Consider the following 23,108-nt stretch of genomic DNA (forward strand, 5'->3'; position numbering starts at 1 on the left):
TCAGCCCCACAGCAATTACGTATAAATATCCATAATTTCTTTTAATGTCTGTCTCCCCCTCTAGACAGTAAGATCCCCGTGGGCAGGAAACAGGCCTACTGACTCTGTTGTACTCTGCACACAGTAAGCACTCGGGAAATACCACCGATGTTCGGCAGTCCTGGATGCCTCTCTGCAATTTGTTTCTTCTTTGGGCTCTAGAAAATAGACTTTGACCACGTTATGACATTTAATGAGATATTGGAAGGAAAGAGCTGAGTGCATGTTACTTAGTAACCTGGATTAAAAATGTGTCAAGTTGCAAATAGAGGTGCTGAAGTTAAAGTTGGCAACATGTGGCATGTTCACAGGAGGGTTACGCAGAACTGTTTACAGACTCGAGAAGGGTGCTGCTGCCCAACTTCTCAGGAAAACGGGAGAGGAAACAGTCAACACCCAAATTCCTTGTGTTAATAAGCGTTTCTGTTGAAAGAAAAACAATCGCTGAGGATGAAACAAAAATGGGTTTGGCTGGTTGTAGAGGAGTGACTATATCCATGATGAAGGGACATCTGATTGAGTGCCTTCTCCAACTCATTTTTGTAGTTGATCGTATTTAATTTCAAGTATATAACAGAGATGTATAATGAATACATTTATATATCTGAGAGATGCCATGCTTCCTCAGAATGTAAACTCCTAAGGGATGGGTACTGTGTTGTGCTTACGTGCCGTGCTTAGGACACGATGGGTACTCATCGTTCAGCCACCACAACAAAAGTGAGTATGATCTTCGGTTTTCCAAAAACCCAAGAATCAAAACTATCTCTAAAATATATTTTCCTTCATTCCTCAACCCACCAGTCTAGACCACCCGGTAAATAGCGAATGATGAAGCCAACGGTGGAAGCCAGTTTTCTTGCTCCCCATTCTAATCCTACATGCACTGGGGTGAACATTAAGATCCCTGATTCAAACCACCAGATGTCTTTATCAGGGAGAAATTTTTCTGCAGTCCTTGACAGTCAGCCAAACTTAGTTCCAAAATTTACCTAAGTGGCCTCTAGGGCAAGCAAAAAATTAAACTCCTAAAAATCTCCTTTTGAGCCTGGAAGGATGGCATTGGTCATTTTTAAAAATATATGCATTTAGGATCTAAAAAGTTTTGAAGGATTTTTTTTTCCCTATTGCTGGTCTGTGACCCAGGAAATAAACTACCCTTGATTTATCTGTAAGTCACAATTCTTCCTCAGGGGTGCCAGCTGTGTGACCTTGGGCAAGTCACTTAACTTCTCTGTGCCTCAGTTACCCCATCTGTAATATGAGGATTAAGGCTGTGAGCCCCACATGGGACAAACTGGTTATCTTGTATCTCCCCCAGCGCTTAGAACAGTGCTTGGTACATAGTAAGCACTTAACAAATACCAACATTATTATTATTATTATTTTTGACCCATATTGTCTCACTGGCCACTGCGTGTTGGTGACTCCCTCCAAATGGCGACTTCAGCAGAATTACCTACCACTGGGTCACCTTTTCACCTTAACAGTAGTCAGAGTTGGCAGTCTGGGTCCATGTTTATTGTAGCCTCTTGATTTTGAGATCAAGACCACAGTGGCCACCCTATAGCTAGGCTTCTTGCAACCGTAGGAGTTAGAAGTTAGACCTCATATTTCCAAAAATCTAGGAGACAATTATTTCACTGAAGAGAAATGAAATTCACCTTATCCTTTATTTTTTTTTTAAATCAGAAATGCATAAGGAACTATCACCAGAAAGTGATTGCCCTTCACAAAAGGACTCTGGAGGAAATTCACAGTACCATATATTATTTTCCAACATGGGAACTTGATGAATTCACTAAAGACCAATGCTCTCTAGCTGTCACCACCTGCAGGATTGACTGCAGTATTGATTTTTCTCCTCCAGAATACTATGACTGTAACTATCTCTTTTGAGAAGCTGTGGTTTCGTTCTGTAGATTAAGATTTAATCTTTCTAAAACAGCTCTGAACTAACGAAACCAACTGTTGTTTTTTTAAGGCTACAACCCTGGTGTAATAGAAGAAAATTTGCTACCCTTAAATTGATTCTAAAATTCAGATCAATAGCTTTTGTTCCAAAATGTGCATTAAATATTGGCCTTTTTTGGAATAAATGACTAAAAGGATCTGGGAGATTGTAAAGTATTGGCAGCAAATTTCTAGAGAGCATTAAATCTATTGGAGTAGTAATATAAAAGCATAATGTAAAAATCCTTTCCGATTGATGTTTTCAAGATTTTGAAATGCTGTTCTTCCATCAAAATTGGAGCCTAGGGTTTAATGTGCTGTGAAGTTCTGTTTCTAGTTAAGAATCTTAATAACAGCCAATTCGTGGGATCAGGCAAGTGAACAACCTTTAATAAACACCCCTCCAACCTTCATCACACACACGGGCTAAAAGTGGGCATGTCCCACAGACAACCAGCCCTCATTCCTAGGTAGGAGTCCTTTTGGTAGAAATGCCCCGAGAGCGGAGCCATCACTTTCTGTGTCTCCTTTTTGATTCATCCTCTCTTATTTGATTTATTGATTGGCCTGAGATTTAGGATTTAGGATGGCCTGAATTAGGATACCTACATGGCCAGATTGTAATGGGGAATAAAGTGAGGCATAGAGAACCCACTATTCAAAGGGCTTCAGGGCTCCAAAAACGTTCCCTCCAAAGAGAGGCCCATAGACTGAATGTCCCTTTGTGTTATGGAACTACCTGACCTTCAGTGCAGAAGGCACTTTGGAAAATTAATTGAAAGCTTAGTTGAATGTATTGGTTCTAAGTTGTATTGCACATGCATACACAAGAGTTGAGATGCATTTTCTGTCTTGTTCTGCAAAGTAAAGAAAAAATTCCTCACTAAATTGGCATTCTTATGATAGAGTTAGCATTTTCAATCTGTGCAATGTCATATTTCAGGCCAGCACTAGTAGTTCAAAACCAACAAGTGGAAAATCAAGTTTACTCAGATTTTTTGGACCTCAAATGATTGGTGTTGAACCCACTGTAAAGGATCAGACAAGAGAGATCCTATTGTCAATTCACTCTCAGAGAAAATTCACGAGAAACACATTCCCAGTCAGTCAATTCAGCCATACCGTTAACAGCGGTACAGTTCTTGTGGTGACAAATGAAAGCGGCAGCAAAGAGAATGAGCTAAAAGGCTTTTCTGGGTACAAGACTGTGTGAATTACCCTGACATTGCTTAATTTAATTGATGTAGTCACTTCTATTTATTCCTTGATGTTTAACTGGTCTCTTTAAATGTATTCTTCCTTTACAAGCAAATCTTTATTCATCATCTATTCCTTATGAACAAGCACCATTGTCTGAACAAAAAGTAAGAGATGGGAGGTATTAGAAGAGGTGACTTCATTTTCAATAGCTCTATGTAAAAGTAACTTGGCTATTGAAGATGTTGATGGCTTTAAGTACAACTGGTATTGTGTTGGCTTTTCCCAAATTGGAATCTGTTTTTTTTTTTTTTTTTAATCTCTGGGGGCATCTGTTTCATTTGGTTCCATCAATCTCAAGATGACTAGAGTGGGTTTTGTCTGGTAATGATCCTGTCATCCTGCAATCTTCTTATCCGGGGTGGATGGCAGTAAGACACAGAATTGAAAAATGTTCGGCTACTGACTCTCATTGGTCTCCTCCCTCAGTTCTACCTCTTCCCCAGCTTTAATTAGCCTCGAGCCATGGAGGAATTCTTCCTTTCCCCTCTTTGCTACTCCATCCTTGATGGGGAAAACAGGATCCATTCTCCTGATCGGTAGAATGACAGATAGTGGCGGACCTCAAAGGTGGACTAAGCTCTCTTGATTTGCCTCCTTGGCACAAGAAGCTTTTAGATTTGTGTGTTGATGTTGTCTAAAAGATCGTGCCATATGAATTGCATGCCCCACTAATTCATCAGGAAAGGAGGAATGTCGATGTAGAATTTGGTAAAACTCTAAGCAGTGTGGACTTGTGGATAGATCACGGGCCTAGGAGTCAGAAGGACCTGGGTTCTAGACCCTGCTCCAATACTTCTCTTCTGCGTGACCTTGGGCAAGCTGCTTCACTTCTCTATGCCTCAGTTTTCTCATCTGTAAAATGAGGATTAAGACTGTGAGCCCCATTTGGGACAGCGATTGTCTCCAACCCAATTTACTCATATCCACCCCAGCACTTAATATAGTGCCTGGCACATAGTAAGCACTTAACAAACACCAACATTATTATTATTAAAAGATTGTGGTCTATGCTTGCTTCTGCATGGATTGCCCTGGTGGATTTGGGCATAACTCTAGGGCTCTGGGATCTCTGAGGCCCCCTGATTAAGGCTCTTTAGGCCAGAAGTTGTCCTTGCCAGTGGCTAGAGGGGTGCTGCACATGTTCAGTGGTCTCCAGGTCCTCTGGGATGTAACTTCTAGCAGTTACAGGGATCACTGAATGTCCCTGCCAGGGGTGATCCTTGAACCTGCTTCACACCTGTTCACCCCTAATCAAGTTTCAAACCACAGTCCTCAGGCTCTGCTTGGGCTGGGTTCTTCTAGGATGAGAGCCCCAGCAGCAGTCTAAATAAAAAAAAAAAACCTTTCTAGGCAGAGAAGGAGAATAGTGAAAAGAGAGAGGCACCAGGAGTAAGCGGTGATACAGGAACTGGATGCAAGTTGGATTCAGATTGGTAATTTTTTTTTTCCCTATGGCCCCCCCTCTCTGTTTTGGCTCTTTTCCATTTTGATCGATTTTGTAAAATTCCTCTCTCCTGCCTTGCTCTCTTTCTCTTCTCTACTGATGATCCTCAGAAGAAATTTAAACTGTCTGGGCATGCTAAGAACCCTACAGCCTCGGTCTTCTGGTAAGAAGCTTCCTCAGTGCAAATTGCAAAACTCTAATTTTCTAAAAGACATTGTTAAGAAAATCCAGTTTGTTAAAAAAAAAAAAAAAAAGTGGTCCTAACGCCTATGTGAACGAGTCTATTTCACTCCATAATATTCATTTCATTTTCATGCTGATTCATATTTGTATATGTTCTTTGTATAATGTTAATCCCAGGGGTGTGATTAGGTGATTAACAGTGTCATCCAATTCATTTTAGAATCTCCAAGTCTGAACCAGGTCATAGGTCCTGGATAAATAAAGGCATGGACAGGAAACGACAAGTCTGTCACGGCAATTTGCTTTCAAACTGGAACGTTTCTGAAAACATTTCAACGTTTGCTCCCAAGTTTTCAGCATATTTCCAGCAGGGAAACTGACCCACAGTAAAGAAGACCTAAAGATTAATTTTCTTCCTGAATTATTCTCATTTCTCATTTTCACTTGCACCTCAGTTCACAAATGGAACATACCCTTGTCCCTCATTACAGACTACATCAAGAATCCTTATGAGGAAGGATGAAGGGAATATGTGAGAAGCTAAGTACTGTAAGTCACCGAGCAAAAACTGAAAATTCACCCCAGCTAAAGCATTATTTTTCTAAGGACAAAATTAAATATCCAAACCCAAAACATTTCCCTGGAGAAGCGAGGAGTTTCAAATCTGTGTAGATTCCTGGCCTTGTTTTTTTGTTTTTTGGGTTTGTTTTGGTTTTGGTTTTTTAATGGTATTTTTTCAGTGCAAATGCTTAGCACACTGCTCTGCACACAGTAAGCGCTCAATAAATATGATTGAATGAATGCTTACTATGCACTAGGCGCTATCTTAAATGCTGAGGTAGATACAAGCTAGTCGGGTTTGACGCAGTCTGAATCCCACAAGGGACTTAGTCTCAATCCCAACTTGACAGATGGGGCAACTGAGGCCCAAAGAAATCCAATGACTTGCCCAAGGTCACACAGCAGGCAAGTGGCAGAGTCAGGATTAGAACACAGGTCCGTCTGACTCCCAGGCCCATGTCAGTAGGCTACGCTGGTTCTCAATAGGGTTGTTATTTTTCTGTTTATGGGGGCGATTAGTGCTCAAGGAAGCTTTACTGAACTAAAGATTCGGCCATTGCTGTTCAGAGGACAATTTTTCCCAACCTCTGCTGCCAGGGATTTTGGAGGCAAAAAAATCTTCTAGTGATTCATTATTTTGAAGTAATTAAGTTTAGAATTCAAAGCTATTAACGTCTCTGGCCAGCTATCTCCAGCCAGCACAAAGGAACTCTTCCTGTTGCCGCTAGCCATCCCCCGGGAAAGCCATTATTATTTTTTCCCTTATTAGCAATGCTCATCCTCTGCCCACCCTTCTCACCTTTCTTTGAACTTGCGTCCCCTCTCGTAGCAGCCATGTTTTCACCTTCCCTGGTATCACTGGTCCCTCAAAGTCCCAAACCCGCCCCCAATTCTGCCTCCCCAGTACTCTTCACTGTACTAGCATGAGGAACGGGAGGAGGAGGAAGAGGATAGAGCTGCCTCTATCCTAAATCCTCCAATAGCCCTCCTCCCCTGGTTCTTCCTTCCCACCTTGTTTCCATCCCCACCTTCCTGTGGCTTTGGGGGAATCAGGGAGGTATGGGCTAAAATGGAACCAGGGCAGCATAGAAGGTCAGACTTTTTTTTTTCTAAGTGACAGGCAGATTCAGGGTTAGAAGATTTATAACAGGTACTGGGGTCTAGGGGTGTGAGGAAGCAGCAGGGAGTGGGCAGGCAAGAAGTCCCCATCTGAAACCAGCTTAGAAAAGAGTAGGGTAGTGAGGATGGAGGGGTGGGGAGAGGATGGAATAAATACAAGGAAAAAAAATAGTTAAAGGGTTATATGGAGGACAGCTGGCAGTGACAGGAAAATTCCCACTGTGCTGGCCAGTGATAGCTAACGAATGCGTCCAGCTGGCATGGTGTGGTACTTAAATATAAGGGGATAATTTTAGAACCAGTGGGCTGGAAAGGATCTCCAGAGATCATGCAAGACCCACCTCTTAGCTCTACCCTCAAAGCATCCAAAGTGATCGGCAGTTGGATTTTCTGTGGACAAGGCTCACCTGTGACCACGAACATTTCTGTTTCTAATGATTGATTAAAAGAATAGAGGAAAGCAAGGACTGGTTAAGGACTTTGTAGCATTTCCCACTCATTTCACCATTTCCTTTTTTGGAGTGCCCACTTCTGAATGCCACCAAGATTGCAAAGAAATACACAAAAAGCTTTTTGAAGAAAACGTTCCTAGAGCAAAATCACAATGCGATTATACATTAGTGCATACTTATGAAAACAAAAAAGGACTTTGAGCTTCTAGTGCATGGCCTCTCTACTAGACCATGGTCTGTCATAAAAGTAAGAAGGTAAAGTAAGATTCCTTCTTCCGACAGCTTTCTCAGCCCCAGTTTGTGAGGCATTTCCTTAAAGTCTCCTGCCTGCCTGGAGAATGTAAACTCCAGCAGAGCATTTGCAGAACTGAAAGCTATAGGCACACATTCATATACGCTCTTTGTTCTGCCTGTCATAAACTGTTCACTAGGGCAGATTTAATTAGCCCTCACATGACTCTATCTCCATCATCGGGTACTGGACATTTAGGTTTTATGAGAAACTAGGAAGTGATCACTGGTAATTTTACATTTTGGGTTATTAACATGAGCTAGATTACAGTAAAATTTCTTTGGCGAGAGTCAGAAGACTCACAGCAATAAAAAGCTAAATGTACGGTCAGAAACGAGTATTTGGAGTTGTAGGAAAGTTTATCACATTGGGTATTTAGCTAAAGTAAATGGGTATCAGATTAAAGCTAAAGGAAGGCTTCTTCCTGCTCGAAGCAATTTGCAGTAAATTCTGAACGGAATTTCCTGAACAAATCGTTATATCCCTTCCCCTGCAGCCCAAAGCTATTAATTCATTTTCTAAGGCACATTCATCGTGACTCCTTATTACTAGTCCTTTTTTTAAAAAAAAAATTCTCATACAAGAGGGCTAGTCCCTGGATTTCTGAGTCAAACCTAATCAAATCTTCCCTTCCCCATCTGCTCTCCTTTTCCCTCTCACCCATCCACGACGTCTCCTGGTTTCCCATTATCAATAATATCCCAACTGGATTATTGTGTCAGCCTCCTCTCTGATCTTCCATCCTCTTGTATCTCCCCGGTCCAGTCTATTCTTCATTCCGCTACCCGGATCATCTTCCTACATAAACGCTCTGGGCATGTCACTCCCCTCCTCAAAAACCTCCAGTGGTTGCCTATCAACCTTCGCATGGAACAAAACTCCTCACTCTTGGCCAAAGCTCTCCATCACCTTGCCCCCTCCTATCTCACCTCCCTTCTCTCCTTCTACAACCCACCTTGTACACTCTGCTCCTCTGCCGCTCACCTCCTCACGGTCCCTCGTTTGCCCCGTCCCTCCATCGACCCCCGGCCCACATCCTACCGCTGTCCTGGAATGCCCTTCCTCCTCACATCCACCAAACTAACTCTCTTCCCCTTTTCAAAGCCCTACTGAGAGCTCACCTCTTCCAGGAGGCCATCCCAGACTGAGCCCTCCCTTTCCCTCTGCTCTTCCCCCTTCCCCTCCCCACAGGACTGTGCATATTTGTATATATTATTTATTACTCTATTTTGTTAATGATGTGTATATATCTATGATTCTATTTATCTTGATGATATTTACGCCAGACTACTTGTTTTGTTTTATTCTGTTTTGTTTTGTTGTCTGTCTCCCCCGTTTAGACTGTGAGCCCACTGTTGGGCAGTGATTGTCTCTATCTGTTGCCGAATTGTACGTTCCAAGTGCTTAGTACAGTGCTCTGCACATTAACTCACTAAATACAATTGAATGAATGAATGAATGAATGAATGAATAAGCCCTTTTTGCTCCTTTCAGTGGACTGTCATATATCCCCAGTCTGACCAAGAACTTAGGCCATTTCTTCTTTGGTGTCTAATTAAAATCCCACAAAAGGTGATGAACGTTTTCAGAGAGGTGAGTTGTCTTCTAAGAAATCGAGCTATAACATCTAACATCTCCTCCAATTCACCTAGGTATTTGCTTTCAATCTTAATTAACAAGTTACAGAAATGCTCGGAAAATTACATCAGCATGGATCCACTCTGACATCTCTGCCTCCCTGGAGGAGTGTTAGGTGGGATGGGAGATGTAGGGAATATGGCCAACAGATGCTCTGTTTTAGTCTAAGTGACTTTTACAATGAGATTTGATGGAGAGGCATGATCAAATGGCTTTACTCTTGATAAGAGAGATCAAAATTATTAGAGAAATCCAAGGTAGGGACCTCAGGGTGTCTATTTATATTGTATTACACTGAGTTGAGTAATTTACTCCACAATTCATCGGCTATATATATAGCAAGTTAGTGATTTATTTTCACTTATAAAGGCCTCTAAATTCATGTGTTTGAGTATTTGAAGCACTGCCAAATCAAATTCTCTTCTAACATCAGCTGGCGTTTCATTTTGCTAGAGGACAGTCTAATCTGCCAGTTGTTTCAATACGATATTCCTTTTTCAACAGAAGTCAAGATACTCTTTACCCAGCTTTTTCTCCCAGCGTTCCTTCTGAAGAGCTAGTTTCCCTCTCTGTTTACCAGAGGAAGACCCTGAAACACAGAGAGATTCTGGCTTGCCTGTGGAGACCATAGTCTAGATGAAGCAAGCGATCTAAGAGCTAAGACTCGATTTTGTCACTGATATGTTGGGCTACTCAAGAAATCTCCTGGGGAGCTCCTTTGTGCTCTCTCCACAAAAGTACGCTTGTGCCAGATCTCTTAGGGAACAATATGGCTTTATAAGGTTCACCATCTTTACTCATAAATGACTGAATTTGGATTTCCTAAAACATTGGTCCAGAGAGCCTTACAGGTAGAGTGTGTGTTGGTGGGGAGATGGAGAGGGACAACCTAAGATAAGGGTAGGTCAAAGAAGATGGGAGGAGAGAGAAGAGTAATCACCGGAGAGGGGGTTCAGGAAAAGAGCACGAAAATAACTAGCAGTGTTATTTTAGGATGATAGGGGGAAATATGGAGGTTGTGAATGGAAATTACTGACTATGGGACATGAGAGGAAAGGAAACTTAAATGCCAAAGGTATTTCCCAAAGTTTAATCAAAGCTCAAAAGTGATTTTGGGTAGGAAAAAAAAACTCTCTGCAGTGAGTCATTGAGTCCACTATGAAAAATGGGCTCCTCTCATGTTTAGAGTCTGAAGGAACAGAGAGCCGTCAATTCATCATATCAATTTAAGGATAAGACTTGTCCTAAAGATCATATAAAATGCCTTTTCTTTTAAAATGGTTCTGTTTTCCCTTTTCTTTCCTTTTCTCCAGTTGTCATTTCTTCCTTTCCTTGCCCTCATCTCCATACCAGATTCTAATTTTAGCTTTATCTAGTGAAGCATTTGTGTCTCGCTGGTTATTTCATGATGCACAGTGGGGATTTCGCTCTGTCTGGCCTTAAAAGAGTGGACACTTTTTCTCTCATCCTATCAAATCGACCTGCTCATTGATATTGATGCGTACACCTTGTAGCATGGAAATACAGAACATTAAGGGAGAATTTAACAGGTTTAAATAGTCAATGTTCACATATTCAGGAAACTTGGGTCAGGACTAAATACCTCAGGGGGAGTGCATCACCTATATTAATAGAACAATTTTTTCTCACAAGTTTCAAACTTGTGCAGTCTTTTTGGAAAAAGAATGTTTTCTTCCCTGTGTTGCAGAGGTAACTTCAAGAAAGAATGTAGTCTTTTAAACTAACACCATGGAGTGGAGATTTATAGAGCCCCAAATCATGATACACATCATTGTTTTAGTAATGAGGCATCAGGGGACCGTGAATATTGATCCCCGAAAACGGCAAGTTCCAGAGCTGGAGGTTCTATTTTCTATCTCATGTAAAGTTCTGGCTTGCCTATTTGCTGGATTCTTTTAGACCTGGCCTTATTGCTTTCTGCCTCTTGGTCTGTTGAGCCTTCCTAATTTTCAAGGCTGCTGAAAGATAGGTTGAATTGATTGAGTTTAGCTCAGAGTAATAGGCGGAAGTTATCCTCACCTTGTTGAAATAAGAAACTGAAGCACAGATGGTAAAGTGATGGCTGAACCAAGGCTAGAACCCAGTGTTCTCATGGCACCTAGTCCTGCCTGCTCTTTCCACTCTACCACTCTTTCCAGGAGGGCTTTCTCTCCCGTGCACGTGAAGGGGGAAGGAGGGGTCTTCTCCGCAAGAAACTGCAAGACTCTCTGTCTACAGGAGGAATGGAACAAACAGTCAATCAGTGGTATTTATTGATTGCTTACTGTTTGCGGAGTACCAGGGAGACCTCTGGTTCATAGCCATGTTCCCTGCCCACAATGAGCTTACAGTCTAGAGGGTGAGACGGACATTAATATTAAAAGAAATAAATACATACCTACGCCTGTTCCCGAGGACCCGCATATTTTCTGTTTTACTGACTGCACCGTTGTTCTCCGCTAGCATCTTTCAGTGAGATGTTTTGGTCACAAGAGGGGCAGGCTGTGGCTTCCATTAGAAAACCAACCCAAAGACACGTCTGTCTCTCCTCGCCATCAGTGTGGGGTGGGGAGTGTTGAAAAGCTTTACTCAGAAGTAGCTCCGTGTGGGCCTGCTCTGGGAAGCAAGAACGTCAACCAGGTAGTTTCTCTCCACCACGTGGGCTCATACTTGACTCCGAAGCAGTAGAACCTGCTGTGAAAAAACTGCTGGATGTAACCGATGCATTGGAAGACAGTCCCATTGTGCCCCAGGGAACGTTCCCCAAGAAACATGACTTAGTCAAGTCACTGGACTTTTTTGAGCTTTGGTTTCCTCATCTGTAAAATGGGGATTTAATATTTCTTCTCCCTCCTACCTAGACTGGGAGCCACATGTGGGACAGGGACTTTTTCCAACCTGATTATCTTGAATCTACTCTAGTGCTTAGTATAGTACTTGGCACATAGTAAGGATTTAAGAAATGAAATTATCCTTATTATTGTTATTATTATTCAACCCAGCCCCACAATGCTAATGTAAATATTCCAGTACTCTACTATCCCTACCCCTAATCTATTATACTGTCCCCCCTGCCCCAGTAGACTGTATCCTCCTTGTGGGCAGGGAATGAGTCTACCAACTCTGTTATATTGTACCTTCCCAAGCCCTTACTACGGCGTTCTCTACACAGGAAGCACTTGATGAATACTACTGATTTTTATTATTACAATTTTTATCTTGCTACTGCGATGAGAAGTCTGCTTAAAAAAAAAGACATCCTGGAGAGTTACCTTATTACTAGAGGTCAAAAGACCTCTAATGAAGGTCTTCTGACCCAGTTAGAGGAGACTCTTCAGCACTTCAAAATGTCTTGGAAACAAGGAAAAGCCACCCCACTCCATCTAACTCCCAAAACCCCATCCCAGTACTTATGAAGCAATATAAGACACTGACTGTGCCTGCCCACAATTGTGATCAAGAAGGTTTAACAACTCAGGGAATTTGGGGTTTCTCCCAAAGAAAGAATGGAGAACTTCTGTAAGTCAGAGAGCTGGGAAACAGCCTAGGATATGCTTAAGATAGTTCACACTTCTTCTTGGAATGTGTTGGTGTAAATTGTTCAGAATGAGACCAATTCGTATTCTGAAAAAGCACTGCCTAATGTAAGGAGACAGATACACCTAAATGTGATACATTTAATGGTAATAAAATAAGTTAGACATGATGCTTTTTTATTTAATGAAATCACAGAAAGGAAGCAATCAACACTATAACATGAAAAGAAACCTGAATAGCTCTGACTCCCAGTTTCTGAATATTAAGAAACATGTCAAACTTATGGCACCTCACAGCAGGCCATTTTTCAAATTTATGACTCATGAAAACACATTGTACCCGGTGATCGATTTGTAATTGTTTTGCATCCATTCAACACCGAAGTATGAAAATGATTTAATGGATGAAGTGGTTAGAATATCAATTAACTCAGTAGGCTGACTATCAATAAATCCTCTGTCAAGCCTTTCTAATAGTTTTCTTTGGGGCTTCTCAGAAATCTGCACCGGGCGTGTGTAGTTCAGCTTGATTTTTTTTCACAGAAAAGCTAACAACCATGCTCTAGAATCATTTTAAACTTTGCCGTCAAAGCTGCTATTCTTGGGGTAGTTTCCCCTCAACAATGCAGATCCATTTTTTATAGGCAGAAGAGTTTGTGAGGGATCATAAACACTCTTCTCCACCCCCTCCCACAAAAATCCCAGGCTCAGGAGCAAATAAAAATGAAAAGGCAGGTCTGGGTAAGGGGATACTCTCTGCGTCACTCACAGATTTCTCTCTTTGCTTTCTTGAATGATTGTTGCTTTACAGGAGCTTAGGACTGAGGGCCCAGCATCTTTCAAGGTTCTACCTTTGATTTGGGGCCCAGTGTAGTTCCTCCTGAACTTCTTGGTTTCATCCTATTTCTTTTTCCCAGCATTTTGATGAGAAACAGCATAGATCATGAGACAACTGACAGGAGTGCAGAGTGTGGCCTTGAATAGAAAGTAATATTGAATTCAAAATAACTCTAATGAACAAAGTCAACAATTCAAGTAAACAGTAAATAAACTCTACTTGGAGGACTATATTGACAGCAATTCTATATCATTGCCCACCAGTTTTGTCCAACCAAGTGCCAAATAGGTGACAAGAGGGCAGGCCTACCTAAACAGTGTAAATATGCATCGCATGATCAGAGCACTGTTACCTCTGTTAATATTAGGAATACTAATATAACTGGCCCGGGCACAAGCAACCATTGTGTCCCACCTCCCTGCTTTGGCATCCTCTGCTTTTCCAGTTGTGAAAATCCGAGGTTGTGGAACTAAATGCCATTTAAGTAGTACAATGGGAAGCAATGCTTCCAATAGACAATGCCCAGAGAAAATTACTTTTAACCAGTGTGAAGAAGAAGCAGTGTGGCCTAAAGGAAAGAACCCGAGCTTGGCAGTCATAGTATCTGGGCTCCAGTACTTGTCTGTTGTCTGACTTTGAGCAAGTCACTTAACTTTTCTGTGCCACAGTAACCTCATCTGTAAAATGGGGATTAAAGGTGAGCCTCATGTGAGACATGGACTGTGTCCAACCTGAGAAGCTTGTTTCTACCCCAGCACTTAGTGCAGGGCCTAGCACATAACAAGCACTTAAGGAAAATTAATGAAATCAAACCACCAGCCCCACCTTCTGGACCTTCAGATCTCTAGGGTTTAATGAGAATCACACTTCTTCCAGAATGAGCCTAGCTTTTTGATTGGTCAGAAAGGCATAGTCACAAGATGATTTGTAGTTTTTATTGCTAGAAATAGATAGCAAATGCATTTTTTTGACTGTTTTCCAACATCAATTAACATGAAACCAGAGTTCACTCCTGGTGACCTTTTCCGATGACTCTTCACCTGCAACCCAGGGACAAAATGGTACAGAAGTCCTGTTAATGAAAACTTCTTTGTGAAGTGTAAATTGCTTTACACTTGTCCAGCATTATCTTGCAAGTTCATGAGCTCCCATGTGATGACAAGCCCACTGGTTGTGTTAAAATGCCAAATGACTTGAAAAAGAACCTTCTCCCTCCCTTGTCCCTAATGCGCTTTGCCAGCTTAGCAGGCAGTTTTGAATTTCATGTGGTGTTTCTTGATTGCACAGATTTACAGTGGGGTTAGCAGAGGGGAGCAGAGGGTGGTGGTAAACAGCTGCTGAAAATATCCAGCTTTTCATGTGATTCATCTTCAGGAGGTGCTCGGGTGTTAATCAGATTCTGTGTCCCAAGGAAAACACATCTTTATCCGACCAGGCTTTGCCATTTAGGTGAGTCATTTTAGAGCACTGGACAACTTGTGCAAGGCCCTAAACAGATCCAATTGATTGGTAATGGCAGCAGGTAGTTTGGGAGTCAAGAGGGGGAAGGGAGGCCTAGCTCATCTGGAAGCCAGGTTTTGCATGCCTAAATCTCAATTAAGGGGAGGTGTGTCTGGGCCTGTCTTTCTTCACCAAGTTGAATGCTTAGAAAGACGCTAGGTTATAAGCCCATCTGACTCCCTCATAGCATCCAAATTGGACCGTTCTCTCATACAGCACTTGGGATGTTTCTTGATGCACTTCTTGAAGATGACCTTCCATGATTCCTGCCAGGATTAGGATTCTGTCACTCGAAGAAAAGAAATTTCATGAGGTCACGTAGACCATCCCTCTGCAGCTAAGGAGGGTGGTCCTCAAAGTATTCCAGAAAAAGGTGTCTACCCTTGTCTTAAAAACTCCCAAAGCTTTTTTGACCAGTGTTTCTTGTCCTTCAAATTCTTTGCCACTTGCCCTTTCTCATCACCATCCCTAGAATTTACTTCTTGTACTTTGAAAACTGGTAAATCCTCCCTCAGTCTTTGCTTCCCTTTTGGCTTTTCTTCATATGGTCTATTTCCCAAAAAGTTGGCTTTTGTTCTTTTCTAGATCCTCTCCAGACCCTCCTTACCTTGTTTAAATTGTCAATCCAGAAGACATAAAAGATTCTTTTATGAATTTTACTAATATTTTGAGTCGGAAAAGTTTACTGGTGGATCCGAAGGGCATTCTCACTCCAGATTTATGACCCATCGATGGACCCTCAAGCGTGCTATCTTAGAATAAGTTCAACAGGACTGGATTTACCCATACAGCTCTGCTTTACTCTGGTGGTGAGGGGGAGAGAATCAGGTAGGGGTCCCTCAATTCGAACTCGCTCACTTGTACCGTACCCCAAGAATTTGGTGAATTTAGGACTACTAGATTTGCTTTGCATTTGCTGGAACTCTGGGTCCATTAATGTGGTCAGATTATTCTGGAGATCTATGAAAATAGTATAGAGATTTTGTAATTGCTCTCTGCTCTGCTGTATTTTAACCTTTGGCCCATTGCAGTTCATATAGTGCACAGTTCTCCAGTGTGCTTTTCAATTCATTTTACTTATAGAATTTTGCCCCAGTCTGAACTGCAACCCTACTATTAATTATAATACTGAACAACTAATGTGATATTAAGGCATTTCATTTTGTGACGGAACGCATAACGAACCTAATGAATGGTGAAAAACCTTTAGAAATGTGATTTTTAAAGCACAATACCTTTTACGTGTAAAACAAGCTCTTTTATCTGTAAGCTCTCTGTGGGCATGTCTACCTACTTTATCGTATTGTATTCTCCCAAGCACACACAGTAAGCTCTCGGTAAATACGCTAGATTGATTGACTGAGGATTTCTGGCTAGAATGTTGTTAGTAACCGAACAGTAGCTTCCTGGTAGTTCCATAATTGGCTTCTCTCTCCTTCTTGACAGTGATGATGGTAGGCATCAGTGAAGTCCTTGTAGCATTTTTAGGGTTCCGTATTTTTAGGAAGTGCTCCAGTAGATAGAGCTCAATAATTACTGAGGTTCAATTTACCTAATAGAGTTGGCTTTTAGGTCCTCAGGATGGGTAATAATAATAATACAAATTATGGTATTTGTTAAATGCTTCCTATGTGCCAAAGTTCTGGGGAAGATACAAGATAATCGAGTTGGACACACTCCCTGACCCACTTAGGACTCACAGTCTTAATCTAGAGAAGCAGTGGGGCTTAGTGGAAAGAAGGCAGGTTTGGAAGTCAGACGTCATGGGTTCTAATCCCAGCTCCGCCATTTGTCTGCTGTGTGACCTTGGGCAAGCCGCTAACTTCTCTGTGCCTCAGTTCCCTCAAACCAAATCTTAAATGGGGTCTAAGATTGTGAACCCCACAAAGAACAACCTGATTACCTTGTATCTACCCCAGTGCTTAGAACAGTGCTTGGCACATAGCGCTTCACAAATACCACTATCATCATCATCATTAATCTCCATTTTACAGATGAGGAAATGGAGGCCCAGAGAAGCGAAGTGACTTGCCCAATCACACAGCAGAAAAGCAGTGGAGCCGAGATTAGAACCCAGATCCTTCTGACTCCCAGGCCTAGGCTCCCTCTAGGCCACTCTTCTTCTCCAGTGTACATGTGTGAGTGTGTGTGAGTCCACAGGTGGGCAGCAGTGACTTGGAGAAGGGGTCACTGTAGCTACCCACGAGCTCCCTGAGTCCAGTGGAGTTTGGGGCCAGGGGGCAAAGTCAGGTTGGGTCGCAGTTGAGGAGAGGGCACGAAGGCGGGTAGTGTGTTTGAGAACAGGGAAGATAGTGGTAGAAAAGTATGGGAGTTTGGAACTGTGTAACTATATTCATTCATATTTATTGGGCACTTACTGTGTGCAGAGCACTGTACTAAGCGCTTGGGAGAGTACATTGTAACAATAAACAGACACATTCCCTGACCACATCGAGATTATGGTCCTGGGCTCCCGTTCCTTCCAGGCAACCAGTCAATCAGTGATATTTATTGAGCACTTATTGTGTGCACAGCACAGCACTTGGGAAAGTACAGTACCATAGAGTTGGTAGACATGATGCCTACCCACAAGGTGCTTACCATCTACAGTGGGGACAGACATTAAAATAAATTGCAGGTAAGCAAAATAGGAGAGTAGAAGGCTAGGTACTTGAGTGCCGGGGGGCTGGGGTGAGCATCAAAGTCCGTAAGGGATACACAGCCAAGTATGTAGTCGCACAGAGGAGAGGGCAAATGGGGAAAGGAAAGCTTAGTCAGTGACTATCTCCTGAGGGAGGTGTGATTTTAAGAGGGTTTTGAAGGTGAGAAGAGTGGTGAGATGTTGGCTATGACGGGGAAGGGGGCTGCAGGCCTGAGAGAGGATGCGGACAAGGGATTAGCAGAGGGGAGTAGTTTGGCGTCTGAGGAGCATAGCGTGCGGTTTGGTTTGTAATAGATCAGTGAGGTAGGGTAGAAGGGAGAGAGCTGAAAGTGTCCCTGTGGGCGGTTACTGTGTCTGGGGTTCTTTCAAACGGTGAGCAAGCAGCTAACCTTCTGCAACCGGCTACCCTGCCTAATTCACTTCTCACAGAATTGAGGTCAGCGTGGTACAGTATGGGGCCGTCCCACTGTGCTTCAGATTAAGTGACCTGCGAATTCACCGCTAACAGTTAACAGTTGGAGAGAACCAGCTAGAGAGAGGACTCTGGTCTTGTGGGCTTGCTCTGTGTGTGTGTGTGTCTTTCTCTCTCAATTGGGAGTTTTGTATTTGAGGTGAGCTGGGAATGGCCTTAAACCATATAGTGCTGTTGCTAGATAATCCTCTCGGATATTTTTGCAATTGAATATTAACAAAGAGCCTGTACTGAAGGGCAAAAATAATTAGCACCCATACAACATTCCGTTTCTATTTTCTCAAATCTCAGGACTGCTCAGAAGGAACAGTCCAGGATTTTTTGTCAACCTTGATTCTTGAGGAGGAAATTAGGTACAGATTGATGAAGCAAAACGGGAACCAGAACTCAGTGAAGGTCTCTGGATCCCTGAAGGGAAAGGAAGTCGGAAGCAATGGAACCAAAGTGCACCTCATGACCCTTACACATCATAGCCAAGACCAGGTTCCTTCAGAGGCTATCAGGGTAGGAACCTAGGAGTGCTGGGCTAGCGTGGGAGCCCACGACCACTCCGCAGTGTGACCCCCAGCCGCATGAGTTGACGCCACTTGCAATCCCCACCCTTGCCAAAAGCCACCCCAGTCACTACCCCTTCTCGGGGTGAGGCTCCCTCTTCTATCAGTCAATGGTATTTATTGAGCTCTTACTGAGTGCAGGGCACCATACTAAGAGCTTGGGAAAGTACAGTATAACAGAATTGTTTGACGTGATCCCTGCCCGCAAGGAACTTTCGATGTGTTGCGAGGAGAGAGTCGTCAGTCATTCAGTCAGTGGTATTTCTCGAACACTGTGTGCAGATGACTGTATGGAGTGCTTTAGGAGAGTACAATACAGTTGGTAGGCATGGTGATCGCTGCCCTCAAGAAGTCGCGGTCATTACAATATTATGGGTAGGGAAGGCAGCAGAGTTTAAGGATAGCTATGGGGATAGGGCTGTGGTGTCTTTTAAACTGCTCAGGGGGTACAGACCTAACTACGTAGATAATGCAGAAGGGAGAGAGAGAATAAGGTGGGAAGGTGGCTAAGTCGTCAGGAAGGCTTCTTGGAGGAGATAGGATTTTCTAAGACTTTGAAGGTGGGGAAAGTAGAGGTCTACTGGATATAAAGAGGGAGGGTGTTCCAAGCAGGAGGGAGGACTTGAACGAGGGGTTGACAGTGAGAGAGTTGAGATCGAGGCTCTCTAAGTACAAAAGTGTTACGGGAACCAAGTGTGCGTGCTGGATTGTAGTGGGAAAGGAGTGAAGTTAGGTAGCAGAAGCTCTGGGCTGTTACCAGAGGTAATGTAGAAGAATCCCAGCAGCAGCCCCAGGCAGCCCAACTCCGGGGACCCCAGGTTCAGTTTCGGCCTGTCAGGAATTGAGAGAGCCCCAGACGTGGAGGGGAAAAAGGGAGGCAGAGGGCATTCCCTCACCTGCCCTCTCCTCCCCTTCCATAGCTGTGGCCCAGAGAGCTCCAGTGGCTGAACAAGTTAACAAACAGTCCCACTAACACTAGTTTATGAAATCGTTCCTTTAAGTAGCAACTCTTATCTTATGTGGAATTTATGATGGTTAACTGGAGCAACAGCTGGGACATATACATTGCTCTTAAGTGCTCTGTCCCCTCTGGACTGGGATAGTGAGGCGGGGGAACCACCAGGAGGAGAGGCATGTATCTTGGGGAACACCTCACCCGCAGGTTAGGGAAGTGATTTCATGAGGGGTGGGAGGGGCCAGGATCAGCGTGAAGCTGAGGAGACAGCTCCAATATTGTCACATGAGGCCTATTGTCACAAACTGCGAAAGGAGTCCCATAGAATCGACTAGCTCAAAGGCCAGTGGGGGATGCTTAATGTGGCCCTAACTGTTGTGTTCATTATGCCAAGCATTTCTGGGGACTACAAGTTGGAAATGCTGCTGAGTCATTGGTAGCAGGTTCAGTGCCATTGAGGAGCAGCGTGGCGCAGTGGAAAGAGCACGGGCTTTGGAGTCAGGGCTCATGAGTTCGAATCCCAGCTCTGCCACTTGTCAGCTGTGTGACTCTGGGCAAGTCACTTCACTTCTCTGTGCCTCAGTTCCCTCATCTGTAAAATGGGGATTAAGACTGTGAGCCCCACGTGGGACAACCTGATTCCCCTGTGTTTACCCCAGCGCTTAGAACAGTGCTCTGCACATAGTAAGCGCTTAACAAATACCAACATTATTAAAATACTAATAATTTGGTCACCCAAATTTGGCCTGCAAGTCAGGGTGACACAGTGAGCGGGCTGCGTCCACCCTCTTGATCCTGCTCCTTCTGAAATCTGGGTGTGCGTTTGAGCAAAGTAGACCCAATCTTAAATAGAGCAACAGAGATATTAACTTGCTCATTCGTACCGTTTGTGGAAGTATAACCCCTCTCTTACTTGGGCGAGTAGAACAGAGGAATAGGACTCTGCAATCTGTCATTTTTGTTTTCCCGGACCATTGTTGTTTTGTTTGTTGTTTTCCCAGATTCACCATTCCTGTGCCTCAGATTTTCATTCTGAAAAATGTTGACTATAATGTTTCCTGCATACCTCTCTCTCAGTAAAAATTGTGTGCTCTTGGGTGATGAGTGGAAAAAATTTTATAGTGTATTCATTAGTGAGTTTAGGTAGTATTCTCTCAATCTGCAGTCTGCAAAGGCACCCTCTCTTTGCCCAAACACTACGTATCCACTCATGAAAGGAGCAGTTCCCTACATTTAGCCTGGACTAAATTTAAGTATTTATATTAATGTCTGGCTCCCTCTCTAGACTGTAAGCTCTTTGTGGGCAGGGAGTGTCTTTGTTTATTGCTATAGTGTCCTCTCCCAAGCGTTTAGTAAAGTGCTCTGCCCACAGTGCCCACAGTGCTCAATAATTACGACTGACTGACCTACTATTTGGTGTCAAGTCAGGTTAGATCTGTTTGGAGGTGGATTATCTGGGAAGTGTCGAAGGTATTGGTATTGGTTTTTATTTGGTCAACACTGAGGTGCTTTACAGGTAAAAATGGCTCTACCAACTTATAGCCTCGCTCTCTCTCGACAGGTCGACAGGACAGAGGTGATTCGTACCTGCATAAATCCCATCTTCTCCAAGTTGTTCACAGTGGACTTCTACTTTGAAGAGGTGCAGCGTTTGCGGTTTGAAGTCCACGACATCAGTAGCAATCACAATGGGCTGAAGGAAGCGGACTTTCTTGGTGGCATGGAGTGCACTCTCGGCCAGGTAGGCCTACTGGCTTCCTTCCCTCTCCCTGTCTGCCCACATGGTCCTGATGGAAGACCGGAAATTCTGAGGGGCTGCTGGCTTCTCCTGCTTCCCTAGGACCCCCCACGCCCTCCCCCAGACTTGAAATTGGGCCGACCCACACTCAAGGAGACGTAGGAGCCCAGGAGGGGAAGGGGAAAAAGAGAAAACCCTCAGAACTTAACGATACTAGTAACAAGTTGAATCAATCAGCTAACTTTTCCATAGGGTTTGCTGCATGGTAGTTTAAAAAAAAATGCAGTGGGGAGAGGTAGAAAGAAAGAATTGATGGTGGGTCATCTCCTAAATAATCATTTTCAATCTGTTGAAAATTAATCACTGAGTTTTGCTTCTTCCATGAGTTTTGCTCACCTCATTTGCTGTCAACATCTGGAAGTTAAAGAAGACCTCACCCCAGATTGAGTTCGAAAAACTTATTGCAGATAATATTTTTGTCTTGCTGAGAGCTCAGTGGAAGGGAAATGACTTGACCAAAGGTCATACAGCGGGGACAGCTCTCTGATAAAAGTCCAAATCTCCTGACTCTTAACCTTCTCTAAATTACACCCTCCACTGCCATGAACAGGAACGAGTGGCTTAGTGTTGAATAGGCAGGGGGCCGGTGGTAAGCATGAGGCGGCCAGGGCAGGAGCAGATTGGACACAAATTTGGTTCAGGTGCAGCAGGTACCTGTGTAATCTGAGCAAAGATTCCAAATTTAGGGAAATGGCCTCCATGGTGTCTATAAAGTTGTCCATCGTATTTCAAGAAGACACCATTGATGGTGAAGTTCATCTATGAGTGCTTGTGTGCCTGAAAACGCCAGAGCAGGTTCAACAATCCCAGCCTTATTGGGTTCCCAAAATGGTTGTCTCCTCACTGACAACCTACTTAGATCTCTATGGTTTTGACTCTTTGAAACTGTTATATGGGAACACTGGAACCCAGGATGTTTCTGTAGCTGTGTGCTCCTTCATAATCCAGACACCGAGTCTGGAATATTGGATAACTCTTGACAGAAATAGCATGTGGAGCATGTCAGCATATGAAAAAGACATATCCAAAATGCCCTTCTTTCCAATTATGATTTGAAGATGCAAGGTTTCTTTGTGTCTGGCACTGCCTTGAAAACAAGCCCTCAACAACGCACCACAGCTATGAATACTTCAGCGCCAGGTTGGACTTGAAGTGCAATTTCACTTTTTCATGGTAACCAAGAGAACAACAAGAAATCTGCAGAAATGTAACCTTGAGGTCTTTGATGACGTAGCTCAGTTCTCTTCCCCCACAGTATTGCTAATAAAATTACCTCAAATAGAGGTAGGGTCATTGGGTCTCAATGGTGACAAAAGCATGAAGGCCCAGTAAGAACTGGGAATCTGGACATCCCAGAGGGTCCTAACAGACTTCCCTTTGACTCACCCCGCAATGTTAGGCAAACCCTTTCATGTCTGTGCAAAGTTGCTTGACCTCACTTTTATAGGACTTAGTGCTTTTGAGGCCAGATAAGGATTTTTTAAAATGATTTTCCAGCTGTCCGTTTCCCTCTGACACATTTCTGACCTGGTCTCCTCGTTGGTTCTTTAAGAATAATGCCTTAGAGGGCATCCAAAATATAGCTACCCTGCTAGCTATCCTGCCCTATTCTGTGGGAAGACGGAGTGTAGTTAAAGGTAGTGATAAAGATAGTAGCAATGCTGGGGAAATTCCCAAAAAATAAAAAGAGATTTCCAAGGATTTTCTGATCACCATCCCTCTGAGTCTGGGACCAAAATGATTCTGGTTTTCTTTTCATCTTTTTATGAAAATGCAGAGAAGAACTTGATCTGCTCTGGGCGGGGGTAGCCACCCCTCCCTCATAGCTATCTCCCAGTTTTGGCGGTGGGAG

The 23,108-nt window shown here is 43.3% G+C and overlaps 1 protein-coding gene across 4 annotated transcripts in view; it reads left to right on the forward strand.

Annotated features, from left to right (window-relative positions):
* The window catches only part of CPNE4 (copine 4), a 426,330-nt gene that overhangs the window by 305,732 nt on the left and 97,490 nt on the right, over positions 1–23,108 (forward strand). For all 4 annotated transcript variants that reach the window (XM_029070548.2, XM_039912979.1, XM_029070547.2 and 1 more), the window contains one exon: positions 21,020–21,199. In XM_029070548.2, the coding sequence (XP_028926381.1) occupies positions 21,020–21,199 (180 nt within the window). The remainder of the gene's footprint in view (positions 1–21,019; positions 21,200–23,108) is intronic.

The sequence above is a fragment of the Ornithorhynchus anatinus genome, chromosome 8, assembly GCF_004115215.2.
Source record: "Ornithorhynchus anatinus isolate Pmale09 chromosome 8, mOrnAna1.pri.v4, whole genome shotgun sequence".
In the NCBI taxonomy this organism is placed as follows: Eukaryota; Metazoa; Chordata; class Mammalia; order Monotremata; family Ornithorhynchidae; genus Ornithorhynchus; species Ornithorhynchus anatinus.